A 14,326-nucleotide genomic window follows, 5' to 3' on the forward strand; every position below is an offset into this window, starting at 1 on the left:
TGGACAAATTGAATTGTCAATATCAATTTCGAACACTGATTTGAAGAGAGAAGTAGGAGCCGCAAGGGGAGTGGCACAAGAGGGATGAGAGGTGACCCGAGGGTAACTGACTCGCATGCTGAGGGTCAAAGGGGTGAGTAATTTGACCAGTACAGCAAAGGTAATCCTGAAAATGCCTTTGGAGTAGTGTGGGTTGTGCTTGACGCCAGTGCATTATTTCTCACAGGAGGTTTTGGTTTTCATCTCTCTTGGACACCGTCTAAAAAACAGGCTGAGCATGATCACAGAAGGTCGGGTCAGTTCATCTGGACACAACGTTTGACTACGTTTACATGTTGTCAGAAAAAGTGGATTTATTGTGTTAGTCTGACTAAAACTGGACTTTTAAAATACATGTAAACGTGTTAGTCCGACTGAAGTCGTACTAAATCGAATTTCTGGTGGGACCAACACACCTAGATAACATGGTTGGGGATTGATTTACTCTGGCATGTATACGCTTCAATTGGCCCCGAACTGGCCTAGGCGTTCTGTGCATGATCCATAGTTCCCGAGGCGGTCTTTCATCCGGAAGTGGAACAGCGTAGTATCAACATAGCGAGTGCTGGAGCGAGAACCACGCACTTCTGGACAGACGAGGAGACAAACTTTATGTTGTGTCAGCTAAAGGGGGTGAATATCCTCAAGTACATGGATGGAAGGAGAACACCGAATGGAGAACTATTTAAGAAAGTGGCGGAAAGGTTGGACGAAGCGGGATTTAAAAGAACCCCCGAGAAAATCCGTGTTCGGTGGAAGCACCTCAAACAGACCTGCTACTACAAGCCTGCTAACTTGTTTGGTATGTGACATAACAGGTCAGCCAGAAGAAGGTCCAATAGCAACCAGCTGAAAGGGAGCATATCGCCTCCTACCGTACCGGGGACAGACATACTTCCATCAATTCTCCCCCGGTTCTTGTATATTGGGACGACGACAGTAGTCCAGTTACATGGCCTAATCGAGCTCTAACCATAGCTCGACTTAACTGTGCATGTAAACGCAGGCAGTGACATCTTCAGTCTCAACTGACTGCAGGTGTCCCTAGCCTTATAATACAGTTACACAACGACCGAAACCAACAGCCAGTTTCATATGCACATACGTATGGGTGCGACCACTAACTAGAGTTTCTTACCTGGATCATTGAGCATCAAGACACTTAAAGCAGTGCCGATGAAATGCATATTTTACACCGGATTAGGACCTAATCCATGGTTACTTCTCTGGAAGAGGTAAACGGCTGAATTTCAGTTAGTATCCGGCTAACACATGCAAATTTAAGTTCCTGTTGTTTTCCACTCGATCCATTTCTCCTTTCTCTTGCCCACATAACTGCAGCGTAGCATTGTTTAATTGAGTAGCTTTAAGGTGAAACATCAAGCGCAAACTTTGTTAACACGGCGAAAACAACTAGGAAAACATGGCGTTTTATTCATAGCACATTTATTGGGGAAATGGCATGGTAATGGCCGAGCAGGACTGCTGCAATTTACTCTCAGATGAGGCTATTTTTTTATATGAACATGAATAATTACAGAACAGAAAAAGCCTGGTTTCATTTGAAATGTCAAAACATATTTCTCTGGGCTTCATTAAGGCATAATTAAATAATCATGCTAGTTAAAGGATTTATTACAGTGGTGCGTTTCCTTCAAGGGCTTTGGCTGGCATTGGTATTAGGTTCCAATCTCTATCTATCTTTTAGAAATGAGACCTAAACTTAATTCAGAACCAGCTGGGAATGTGTGAAATGTATTACAATTTTCTGCCTCGTCTTCATCATTTAATCATTAACACTATTAATGATTTCATTCTCTCTCTCTCTCTCCACTCTCTTCCATTATTGCCCTTCTCTCCAACTCTCTCTTAGGTCTCTGCCTTTAGTTGAAAGAATACTTCCTCATCGGCATCACCAAGAGGTACGGTTATCCGGGGCCATGACTAATTTCTGGGCCGAGAGCGTCCAAAACCCTTCAACGTGGAACACCTAAGATGGGGACCAGACGCTCTGTCCGGCTGGAATCTCAGCTCTAATCACCGCCTTAACTGACCTTCATCTCAGCCTACCTTGGCTTTGCTTTCCTGCCCCTTTTGCCTGGAACCCTGCTTGATTCAAAAGTTCTGCTTGCCGCTTTCCTCCTCGGGTCCCTTCCTTTTCTTAATTTTGACTGAGTGAAACATCAGAGAAGCCCAACCCAAACCATGGCCCTCAGAATCTGTCTCCCTTTCCTCTGTTCCTCTATTTCACGCATTATTCTCCTCTCCATCCTGCTCCCGGCGCTGTTGTTCCTGCACCTGCCCAGCGTGGTGAAAGCTGACTGCTGGCTCATAGAGGGGGATAAAGGCTATGTTTGGTTGGCTATCTGCAGTCAGAACCAGCCTCCATATGAGACCATCCCCACACATATCAACAACACGGTCAGTATGCACTTGTTTACCAGTAGGTATCACTTTTCTCTGAAATATGACTTTATTTGGGGTGTCTGGGTAGCGTAGCGGTCTATTCCGTTGCCTACCAACACAGACATTACCGATTTGAATCCCCGTGTTACCTCCTGCTTGGTCGGGCGTCCCTACAGACATGATTGGCCGTGTCTGCGGGTGGGAAGCCAGATGTGGGTATGTGTCCCAGTTGCTGCACTAGTGCCTCCCCTGGTTGGTCAAGGCGCCTGTTCGGGGGGAGGGGAACTGGGGGGAATACCGTGATCGTCCCACACGCTACATCCCCCTGGTGAAACTCCTCACTGCCAGGTGAAAAGAAGCGACTGGCGACTCCACATATATCGGAGGAGGCATGTGGTAGTCTGCAGCCCTCCCCGGATCAGCAGAGGGGACGGAGTAGCGACCGGGGCGGCCCGGAAGAGTGGGGTAATTGGCCATCTACAACTGGGGAGAAAAGGGGGGGAAAGTCCAAAAAAATTACTTTATTTAAATGTAAACAGCCACATATTTGAAGTTGTGAAGGTGTCCGAGGCGTTCTCATCCTGTGGCGTACTTGAAACCAGTTATACTCAAACATGTCTAATGTTCTAATACTTTTACCAAAGTGTTATCTGACACACAAGGTACCCCTCCATATCTGTACAGACACAGCAAATGTTCCATAAACCTCCATTCTAATATATGAATATTAATGATATGCTGGTTAAGTAGAGGTTAAGATTGGGGTAGTGGTTAAGTTTTGTGTTAAAGGGTAATTGCAATTATTTTCAACCTGGTGCTTACTTTCATAGTTTTTGCAATTGTGCAGTTTAGTTTTGATATAACCATAATCCTGACCCATGGAATACAAGGTTCAGACATTTTTCAAAGAGTATAATTTAACCCAGTTATCTAAACCATATAGCTGGAAGTCAAAACAAAAGTAGAAGTTATAAAAAAGCCCAAAATGTCCAATATTAACGATGGTCCCTCGCATTACTGAGATACTTCCTGGTTCAGCTTGCAGGAATGGCTATCATCCTGGCTAGGGCTGTGGGATATGATATGACCAAAATCTCATATCACGATAACGGTACATCTCGTGGTGTAGCACATTTTCTGCAAAATCAATTAATCTTTGTCATATGGTGTGCCGCGGGCAAAAGCCTCTTGCAACGTCTAATTCTGGGGTTTGTTTCGAGCACTCGAGTGTGCTTCTGTCTCCATATACTGTGGATATGAATCTTGCGTAGGTTTTATAAGAGGCTCGTGGTGTTTGAGTCTGTTGTGGGGACTGGCGTGTAGCATATTTTGCAAAGTATGGTTTTCTGGTCCGTGTCAGACTTTTCGTACCCGAACCACGTCCATACGATAGAAGTAGCCCCTCTTGTAGGTACGAGCTCCTCGTTGTGTCCTGGCTGGTCGGAGTCCCTCTGTTTGGAATTACCCCTCTCTGCGCTACGTTCACTGTCCTCCGTGTTTGTTTGTATTGCCTCCATGCAAATTTCCTGCCTGCGTCCGTGCTATGCAAGGAGCAGAAAGGGTCATCCAAATGATGAAAAATTGCTGTAAAGAGTGTGATTTGCGACACAACAAAATAAATAATCAAGCTTAATATGAAACAAAAGACGTTTTCTATCATCACACGATAAATATTGTCATATCGCGTAGCCCTAATACTTACTGTAGGTGAACTGCCCGGCTGACGTAATTGAGAAGTCATAGATAGGTCGTCCTCTGTGTGGTGTTTGCACATTCTCCCCGTTTCTGCGTGGGTTTCCTCCGGGTGCTCCAGTTTCCTCCCACAGTCCAAAGACATGTAGGTCAGGTGAATCGGCTGTACTAAATTGCCCCTAGGTACGAATGTGTGTGTGTGTGTGTGTGTGTGTCGGCCCTGTGTGATGGCCTGGCGGCCTGTCCAGGGTGTCTCCCCGCCTGCTTCCCAATGACTGCTAGGATAGGCTCCAGCATCCCCGCGACCCTTAGAGCAGGAAAAGCTTTTCAGATAATGGATGGATGGATACACAGTCTTACAGAGGCACAAAGGTTTCTGTTTCTGGAAGGGACAGGTTTGAGGCTCGTATTTTGTGGCACCTTGAGACGCCACCACAAGGCTTTGCCCAGCATTTATCCCATGTCAGAAGTCTACAAAATGAAGCCTGTGAGTAAAACGATATCATCTATGAACGATGGCAAGATATATGAAAATAAGATCCAGGTTGTAAAAATTACGGAATTATCCTTTAAAATTAGGGGGCTAAGTTTATGGTTAAGGTTAGTTAATGGTTAAGCCATAGCATCTAGGGTTAGGGTTAGACAGACACAGAAGGGTATCTTGTATGTCATTGGTGCTATATACCTCAGGATGAGAATGGGATCGGGTGTTAGCAAAGAGATATATCCTGTTACCCACTGCTAAATCTGTATAATTCCACTTGATGAAATGTTATTGTGGCTATCATTTTTATTAGCTTGCATGCTTCATATCTAGAGTCTAATGTATGAATAGCAAAGTTTTTAATGATTATGAAAAAGAGGCTGACATCACTGATGACTGCAGCGGTGTAGGTGATGATAGTGACAACAGTATGGCTGATGATATTAATGACAATAATGTTGTGGTAGTGAATGAATGTTCACTCTCTTTTCTTCTTCTGTGCCTTATCCGTTAGGTCCATGATCTTAGGCTGAATGAGAACAAGCTGAAGGCTGTACTGTTTACTTCCATGTATCGCTTCACCAACCTCACTGACCTCAACCTCACCAAGAACGAGATCAGCTATATTGAGGATGGAGCCTTCGCCGGCCAGGCCAACCTGCAGGTCTGCAAGCCAGGAGTCTGACTATGGCTTCCCAACCAAATATCTATTTCCTTTTCTGCTTATGAATTTGCTACATGAATCAGGAAGTTAACAGAAAAGAGAGAAAAAAAGAGCAACTGGGCGTCCGAGTGACGTGGTGGTCTATTCCGTTGCCTACCAACATGGAGATCGCCAGTTCAAATCTCTGTGTCACCTCCAGCTTGGTCGGGCGTTCCTACAGACACAACTGGCCGTGTCTGCGGGTGGGAAGCCGGATGTGGATATGTGTCCTAGTCGCTGCACTAGCGCCTCCTCTGGTCGGTTAGGGCGCCTGTTCAAGGGGGGAGGGGGGAATAGTGTGATCCTCCCACGCGCTACGTCCCCCTAGTGAAACTCCTCACTGTCAGGTGAAAAGAAGCGGCTGGAGACTCCACATGTATTGGAGGAGGCATGTGGTAGTCTGCAGCCCTCCCCAGATCGGCAGAGGGGGTGGAGCAGCGACTGGGATAATTGCATTGGCCAAGTACAACTGGGGAGGGGACCCTAAATATCTTTGACCTGGTCTGCTCTGTCAATCTACCGATACACAACATCCATCCATCCCCATTTCCTCTGTCAGACCATAATCTCATCCAGTTCACTATTCCATCCCCAACTCATCGGCCACACCTCCTCAGAGAAATAACATTCCGCAATACTAAATCTATTGACCCCATCCAACTCTCCGATCTGCTCTGCTCTGCGTCCCCCTGGAACCAGCCTCTACCTTACCTGAAGATCTCACCAATCACCTCACCGCCACTCTGTCTGCCTCCCTCAACACACTGGCCCCTGTCAAAACAGTCTCCTTCAACACCTCTGCACCCTGGTTCACACCTGAGCTCCGCACAATGAAACAGACCGTCAATTGGAACGACTTGCCAAGAAAACATCTCTCACTGTACATCAAGAAGCCCACAACCTCCACCTCTCTGCCTACAAAGATGCCCTCACCGCCGCCAAGTCTGCCTATTTTTCCACCATCATTAATGATTCCAACCACAACCCCCGCACCCTCTTCGCCACTGTAAACAACCTCCTCAAGTCCCGTGCCGATGCCCTCTCCAACTGTACTGCTGAACAATGCAACTCATTTCTCCAATTTTTTGCAGACAAAATCATAGCTATCAACAAATCACTGTCCCCTGCATCTGACTCAGCAGCACCTACTCCGGCCCCTCTTCTCCCCATTCCTCTTGACCTCCCTACCCCTCCCCCTGATCGCCGCCTCTCTCGGTTTGTTCCAGTTGCCCCTACCACTATCTCTGAACTCATCAGTTCATCAAAATCCACAACCTGCTCCCTTGATCCCCTCCCCACCCCCCTACTGAAGAAATGCCTCCCTGCCTTATGCCCCTGCCTCACCAAACTTTTAAAATTCCTTACTGTCCCATGGAATTGTTCCCTCTGCTTACAAGACTACAGCTGTCACCCCAATTCTCAAGAAACCTGGTCTTGATCCATCCTGCCTCAACCACTACCAGCCAATTTCCAATCTCCACTTCCTCTCTAAAACCCTGGAACGCATTGTTGCCACACAACTTTGAGTTCAGCCTTCGATACTGTGAGCCACAACATCCTGCTCACCAGATTGAAAGATGTCGGTATTGAAGGCACCGTACTCAGCCTTACCTCTCCAACAGGTCACACGTCATCTCACTTCACAACCACTCCTCTGTTTCATCCACAGTCACACAAGGTGTTCTCCAAGGTTCTGTACTTGGCCCACTCCTTTTCATCATCTACATCCTCCCTCTTGGTCAGATTCTCCAGCATTTCAACTTGGACTTCCACTGTTATGCTGATGACACCCAGATATATCTCAGCACCAAATCCTCTCACATCGACTCCTGTCTGTCTGCAGTTAAAGTCTGGATGCAGCAAAACCTCCTCAAACTCAACAGTGACAAAACTGAACTCCTCTTCATTGGCTCCAAGTCCACTCTCAGCCAAATCAACAACCTTGCACTCACCATCGATGGCACTACTGTCTCCCCTTCCCCCAAGGCACGCAACCTTGGTGTGATCCTTGATACCACCCTCTCCCTTGAGCCACATATCCGCCAAATGGTTAAATCTTCCTCCTACCACCTTCGAAAACAAGATCCTCTCTCAAACGCCCTGCTGCTGAGATACTGATCCGTGCCTTCATCTCCTCCCGCCTTGATTACTGCAACTCACTCCTCTATGGCATCAGTGCTAGCTCTATCAAGAGACTCCAATTGGTCCAGAACGCATCCGCCCAACTTTTAACTTTCACCAAATCCTGGCACCACATCACTCCAGTCCTAAAAGACCTCCACTGGCTACCCATACCTCACCGATATCCTCTCCCCCTACCAACCCTCTCGATCCCTCAGATCCACCTCAGCCTCCCTTCTGTCTACCCCCAGGTCCAACCTCCGCGGCTTTGGTGACCGAGCCTTCTCCAGAGCAGCTCCCAGGCTCTGGAACTCACTTCCCCAAATCATTAGAGACTCAGAATCCCTCCCACTCTTCCAATCCCATCTCAAGACACAGCTTTTCTCCATTGCATCTGTGATTTATGATGTTTGTTTTTCTTTCCCTTTATATCTGTCCAAGTCGGAGAGTACTGCTGGCGTCATCTGTGGCTGCCGCTTCTCCCTCTCGTAGCCCCCCTTCCCATCCACCCCTGTATGTCTGTGTTATGTTCATCTGTCATCTTGTTTCACTCCATTTATTGTAAAGCGACTTTGAGTACTAGAAAAGCGCTATATAAGATTGATTTATTATTATAACTGCTAGAACGACTGTGGGCAGTCATTTTGACCACCGCGGTTTTTAAACTCTATATTCTGTCAAGATAAATACCCAGTTGAGATATTAATGCTTTACATATGTTAGTATGTCTGTTATGAAGCTAACTGACACCAAAATTAACGTTTTAACAACTTTTAGTAATATTTTTCAAACAATTTAAAATGGCGGCTGTCTGACTGTAAATACTGCAACGCCTCGGTGGTAGTCATGGTGCGTTTGTAACGGCGTCTGTAACCGGACATGTTGGAAATAATCAGAAATCAAGTTTAGACTATTTCACTGCACTGGAGGACGCTAGTGTGTTTCTAGGACAGAGCAACGAACTTCACGAAGGAAATGATGCGACCAACACACGTCATAAATACTGACATGACGTGCACGATCACGCGCAAATTACGAGATGGTCATGTTGACCGTCCATGGTCGTTTTAGGTAGATCTTATAACGTTTTTTTTCCTTTTCTTTTTTGTGCGGTTGATCTAAAACAAATTTTAAAGCAAATATATGCAATTTTAGGAGAATTCAGGGAGCGGCAGGTCTGCATCTTTTTTTTACAAAGTTATTAAACTTCGAAAATCCAAAACGGCCATAATGACCGCCATGGTCCTTCTAGTTTAATCTTGTAGCCACTTGAAAAATGTCAAAAGCTAATTTTTTTTCTTTAAGGTAACTCTTATCCCATACCATACAATTTAGATCAGTGCACTGTTGAGGACAATGTGCTACTCTGAGCAGTCAGGCTACTTTGTTACGACACTGAAACCAAGTTGTGCTACTGTGTAGTAAATGTGAAAACTAAAAAGAATGGTTCTAACTTCTTGCTCAATTACTGTCACTAAAACTTGGCTTTTAAACTTGTGATCACTGCAAAATCCCACCAAGGTCCCCCACATAAAGCATGTATGATATGTGAGGATAAAAACTGATAAGAAAGCCACTAAAATTCTCGTTCCTTTTCCTTTCCATCATAACCTCTAATGTTAAGTTGCAATATTTTGTGACTTGACATGTGCATCCTTGAAAAAGTTGCACTCAAAGGTGTATAATGTGGGGCAGCCGGGTAGCATAGCGGTCTATTCCATTGCCTACCAACATGGGGATCGGCGGTTCGAATTCCCGTGTTGCCCCCGGCTTGGTCGGGTGTCCCTACAGACACGATTGGTCGTGTCTGCGGGTGGGAAGCCGGATGTGGGTATGTGTCCTGGTCGCTGCACTAGGGCCTCCTCTGGTCGGGCGGGGCGCCTGTTCAGGGGGGAGGAGGAACTGGGGGGAATAGCGTGATCCTCCCACGCGCTACGTCCCCCTAGTGAAGCTCCTGGCTGTCAGGTGAGAAGCAGCTGGCAACTCCACATGAATCGGAGGAGGCATGTGGTAGTCTGCAGCCCTCCCCGGATCGGCAGAGGGGGTGGAGCAGTGACCGGGATGGCTCAGAAGAGTGGGGTAGCTTGGCCAAGTACAATTGGGGAGAAAACGGGGGGGGGGGGTGTATAATATATCACCACAGTGAAAACTTATTTTGAACAAGCCACTAAAAAGATGGCTAAGAATTTGCCCAAACTGGAAATCCTCCAAATGAAGATGGGTGTAATTTTAGATAAGAATAAACTAGAATAAGATAAGAGATTCCAATGAGGCCAACTATATGCCAAAAATGAATGCATATCATATTTCTGTAAAGTGCTCTGCCGCTGCTTTAAAGTGTTTCATTGCATCATATTGTACAGTTTATCATATTATGATATACTGATGTGATGAAAAATAAATAATTCCTAAATCCAAATTATTTGAAATCAATACAAATGTGTTGTGATTGCTGTTTCAGGTTCTCCAGCTGGGATACAACAAGTTGACTAACCTGACCGAAGGTATGCTTCGAGGCCTGGGCCGCATGCAGTGCCTCTTCCTCCAGCATAACCTCATTGAGGTCATTGCCAGCAATGCCTTCTGGGAGTGCCCAAGCCTCAGCAGCCTAGATCTGTCCTCCAACAAGCTGGCACGCCTCGACCCCTCCACCTTCAGCGTCCTCAACAGGTTGATGGTGTGTGAATTGGCAGGGAACCCGTTCCACTGTGGTTGTGAGCTGTACAGCTTCCTGACCTGGCTCGAGGCATTTAATAATGTCACCCACACATACGACCGGCTCCAGTGTGAGACCCCGCGGGAGATGTTTAGCTACCCGCTGCTGAGCCCCGTGCCGGGGCATGGGAGGAACGCACGGTCAATTCTGTCGTCTATCTGTCGAGATGGTATCATTATTCCGGGGATACCGTCATTGCGTCCAGACTTGGACGGTTCAGGAATGGGGTTGGATAACCCCGACCAAGGCCTCTATCACCAGCCCACTGTGTCCTCCACAGCTGACCCCACCTTCAACCATCAGATTTCCATCAAGCTGCAAACCGTCTCTCTTTACTCTGCTTCGCTGTTGGTCCAGATTCCCAAGCCGTATAGTAAGATGTACATCCTTTCCCAGTACAACCACAGCTTCTCTGCGGACATCAAGCCCCTGAAGAACATGAAGGAAACTGTAACTCTGGACAAACTGAAGCCTCACACCAACTACACCTTGTGTGTGGCATCCATAAGCAAATCCCAGCGTTACAACCATACCTGCTTGTTTTTTGCTACCCGGGCAATGGGGCCAGAGCAGCCACAAAACCCATCTACCACGACCCACTACATAATGACCATTCTGGGCTGCCTCTTTGGCATGGTCATCGTACTGGGTTTTGTTTACTACTGTCTTCGACGGCGACGCATCCAGGAAGAGAAGGAGAAGGCCATTAGTGTGAAGAAAACGATCCTGGAGATGAGGTATATGATATCAGTAATTTAATTGGCGAAGAGCAGAGGGGAGCATAAACAGCCACCGCAAAATAAAAGTGAATTATTTGTGCGTTTGCCGCTCTACCATTACAGTCGAGGTGGTGACTAGATCCAGGCTGCGTGGCTCACACATCTTATTATTTCTGATACTCGGTTTTAACTGATATCATATGAAGGATAGAGGTTACGGGCTTTCATACTGTAAGCACCCTTGCTTGTTGTTTTATGTTCACAAAGCAAATTATTAACAGTACTCTTCATTGAGGATTCGGGCCATGTTATTTTTCGTCATAACACCACTTTGTTGAGTTTGGGTTTTAAATAATATAAAAGAGATTCCTTATCCTCCTATGGCATTACTCAAAGGGTATGTTAAAACTGATAAACAAGTCTCAGTCCAACTGAAATTACCCAAGACAATTTGTGGATATGTATGAGAGATTATATATGCCCCTTTTCCGCTACATGGTACCGGCTCGACTCGACTTTTTCGTTTTCCATTACTGGAAAGTACCGGCATTTTGGTAACTGTTACCACTTCTGTGGTACCACCTTTGTCGAGGTTTCAAAAAAAACTGGAGCGGGTACCAAAATCAATGCAGACCAGCTACGCTGAGGGGGTACTGTTACGGTGATGAAAAACGACACTCTGCAAGTCGAGCCGGTACCATGTAGTGGAAAAGGAGCATTAGACTGTATGAGAGAGCAGATATTACAATCAGATTTTGGTGTGTTTAAAATGAAATGATGTTAAATTGAATCGTCACCCTCTGTAGGTATGGCCCTGAGGCAGCAGCAGCTGTGGCTAATGACCCGGGTGCCATGCAGCGTCTCCAGGAGCAGTCGCACCACCAACACCACCATGCTGGGGGAGCAGGGGGAAAACTGCCCACCTCTGCCTCCTCCAGCTCTGGCATGCTCCACAGCTCAGCCAATACCACCTCCTCCCGCCTTTCCACCCTGCCCCAGGTGGAGAAAATGGCCACTGCCTTCTCTGAGGCCATGAGCGGCAAGAGCAACTACATGGATGTGAGGACTGGGGGAGTGGCAGGGGAAGGAAGAGATGGAGGGGTGGCAGCCAGCAGTGCAGGAGCAGGAGAGGAGGCGATAGTGGATATGCAAGGGGGTTCAGAGAATGGGACAGGGGCTGGGGAGGATTCGGATGACGATGGCCATGGCTCAGCGTCCGAGATCTCCACCATCGCCAAGGAGGTGGACAAGGTCAACCAGATCATCAACAACTGCATTGATGCCCTGAAGTTGGATGCATCTGCCACCTCTGACAACATCAACCCTGTGTCCTCTGCTCAGCCTCCAACCTGCATCACCTCTCTACCCCGGAATCTTCTGCCTCTCTCCCCAGGCCACCCTGGTGACCAGATCATGGCCTCTTCACCCAAGATTCAACCAAAGCCACATCCCTCTACCCACGCCCAGCCTCATCCACAGATTCACACTCAGCCTCATCCCCCGTCCATGGCCCCAGTGCCTTTGGTAATGCCCCTGTCTGAGCGACCAGGAATCAGTGGTGGGGGATTTCTCTCCCCACCTTACCGGGACCCTCCACCAGCCAATGCAGTGCGGCCTCTTCAAAGGCAGCTGAGTGCTGACACAGCTGTGGCAGCAGGGATGAAAAACCGCTGCAGCACCACTCCCGCAGGGGGATCCATCAAGAGTGCTAGAGTATATAGCGTGGATGTCCCAGAGCAGCGCAGCCCTGATCCTTGCAAATACCCCCTGGAAAAGGGCAGCCCAGTGGGCTGCAGTGGAGCAGGAGGTGCTGGAGGTGGGGGCTGCAGTGGGAATGGGATGGGGAACATCAATGGCGGTGGAGTGAGCATGAATGGAGGAGGCATGGGGTGTGGTAATGGGAGTGGGGGAGGTAATGGAGGTGGGGTGGCAGGCACTGGGCAGCAGCAACACCTGGAGGTTCTGCCAGACTATCACAGTTCTGAGCATCGCCACTCTTTCCCAGCGCTTTACTATGAGGGTGCCAACGACTGCCCTTCACCAGCCCAGAAGGCCTCATTTCTCAAGCCACTGGGGCGCTCCAAGCGGGATGCCACAGCAACCTACTCTCAACTCTCGCCTTCACGACACCACAACTACAACTCAGGCTACTCATCCAGCCCCGAGTACTCCTCAGAGAGCACACTGCGCATCTGGGAGCGATTCCGGCCTTACAAGAAAAGCCCCCGCGAGGAGGCCTCCTACATAGCAGCGGGCCATGCTCTGCGCAAGAAGGTGCAGTTTGCTAAAGACGAGGACCTCCATGATATTTTGGACTACTGGAAGGGGGTGTCTGCCCAGCAAAAGTTGTGAGCACTGGAAGCAAGGTGGATGGAGGCTGGAGAAGGGATAGTGAGTTTGACATTGAGGTGATGAGTACTAACGGTGGAACGTGAATTTTAATGTAGCCAGACAAATGTCATGGGGTTGTTTCTCACCGAGTCCACAGTTCTTAAGGTGTTATGAATATGCTACTGCTGTTTTTTTTTAGAGAGGACTTAATATTTGAACAAGGTGTTGTTCTGCAAATGAGGTGTTCTCACAGCTAGGGACAAACGATAAAGAATAATCAGTCCAATCAGACTTCCTCATTCTAGGCACTTTGGTCCTTGCAGGCTTCCAATGACCGAAATCCCCTCTAACCAATGTACCACAGGTGGTGATGAGCAGGTGTCTTTCACCTCAGCGTGGGCGTACCGTAGCTCAGCTATCTCAGCAGAAGCAGCCCCCTTTTCACGACTTAAGCCCTGTCCCTCTATTTTCTAATCCCAACAAACAGTAGTTCAGAAAACAATCATTTCCGCCAGCACCTGCTCTCCGAGTGAAGCTTCATTTGCAGAGATAATGAGGGCGAAGTGTGAGGAATTAGGGGCATTTGTTTAAGAACAGCCTGAAACTCTGTCCTTGGGGGAGGACATTAAGTGATACTTATCGTGCTAATTGTTCTTCCTGGTAATTAGCTGGTATAAATGTAAGTCAGGGAGGTTGTGGGGGGGGCAGAGTGGGGGTGGCGGGATCCGGATTGGGGGGCGGACAGACCCTGGGGAACAGTGCTCGCGTGTGCACGTCTGTGCAAAACTGGGTCCGGCACATGCTCGTCGATTTGAAATATCAAACTACACGTTTGTCGGTGTGTGTGAATGTGTATGTTGTCCTCAGTCCGGTTGGACATTCTAGGTAATAAAGCCCCTTCCTCATTCTGTTTCCTCCAAGGTACGCAAGTGGACTGCTTAGCACAGAGTCTGTATGCAAAGCATATGCATATAGATAACAGCCAAGGCAGGACTTTGTGTGTGTGCGAGGCTGTAGTAAGCCATTTTCAGACCCGCAAGAAATTTTGTCTGCTAGCTGATTTCTTATTTACAGCTGTAGCACATTTCTTTTGATAAGGTAGGCTACAAGAGGGA

The 14,326-nt window shown here is 47.6% G+C and overlaps 1 protein-coding gene across 1 annotated transcript; it reads left to right on the top strand.

The window, feature by feature from the left end:
- The first annotated feature begins 2,244 nt into the window (after positions 1 to 2,244).
- LOC130112373 (protein phosphatase 1 regulatory subunit 29-like) lies at positions 2,245 to 13,232 on the top strand. Its single transcript, XM_056279709.1, has 4 exons — positions 2,245 to 2,460; positions 5,136 to 5,285; positions 9,907 to 10,898; positions 11,687 to 13,232. The coding sequence occupies exons 1-4, from the start codon at positions 2,245 to 2,247 to the stop codon at positions 13,230 to 13,232; spliced, it is 2,904 nt and encodes a 967-aa protein (XP_056135684.1).
- Positions 13,233 to 14,326: the final 1,094 nt, after the last annotated feature.

Source organism: Lampris incognitus, chromosome 5, assembly GCF_029633865.1.
Source record: "Lampris incognitus isolate fLamInc1 chromosome 5, fLamInc1.hap2, whole genome shotgun sequence".
NCBI lineage: Eukaryota > Metazoa > Chordata > Actinopteri > Lampriformes > Lampridae > Lampris > Lampris incognitus.

Excerpts from the sequence above, each read along its gene's own strand:
- LOC130112373 (XM_056279709.1), top strand. The coding sequence starts at position 2,245 with ATGGCCCTCAGAATCTGTCTCCCTTTCCTCTGTTCCTCTATTTCACGC. Across the intron at positions 2,461-5,135 it reads CCACACATATCAACAACACG|GTCCATGATCTTAGGCTGAA; the intron begins GTCAGTATGCAC and ends CTTATCCGTTAG. Across the intron at positions 10,899-11,686 it reads AAAACGATCCTGGAGATGAG|GTATGGCCCTGAGGCAGCAG; the intron begins GTATATGATATC and ends CACCCTCTGTAG.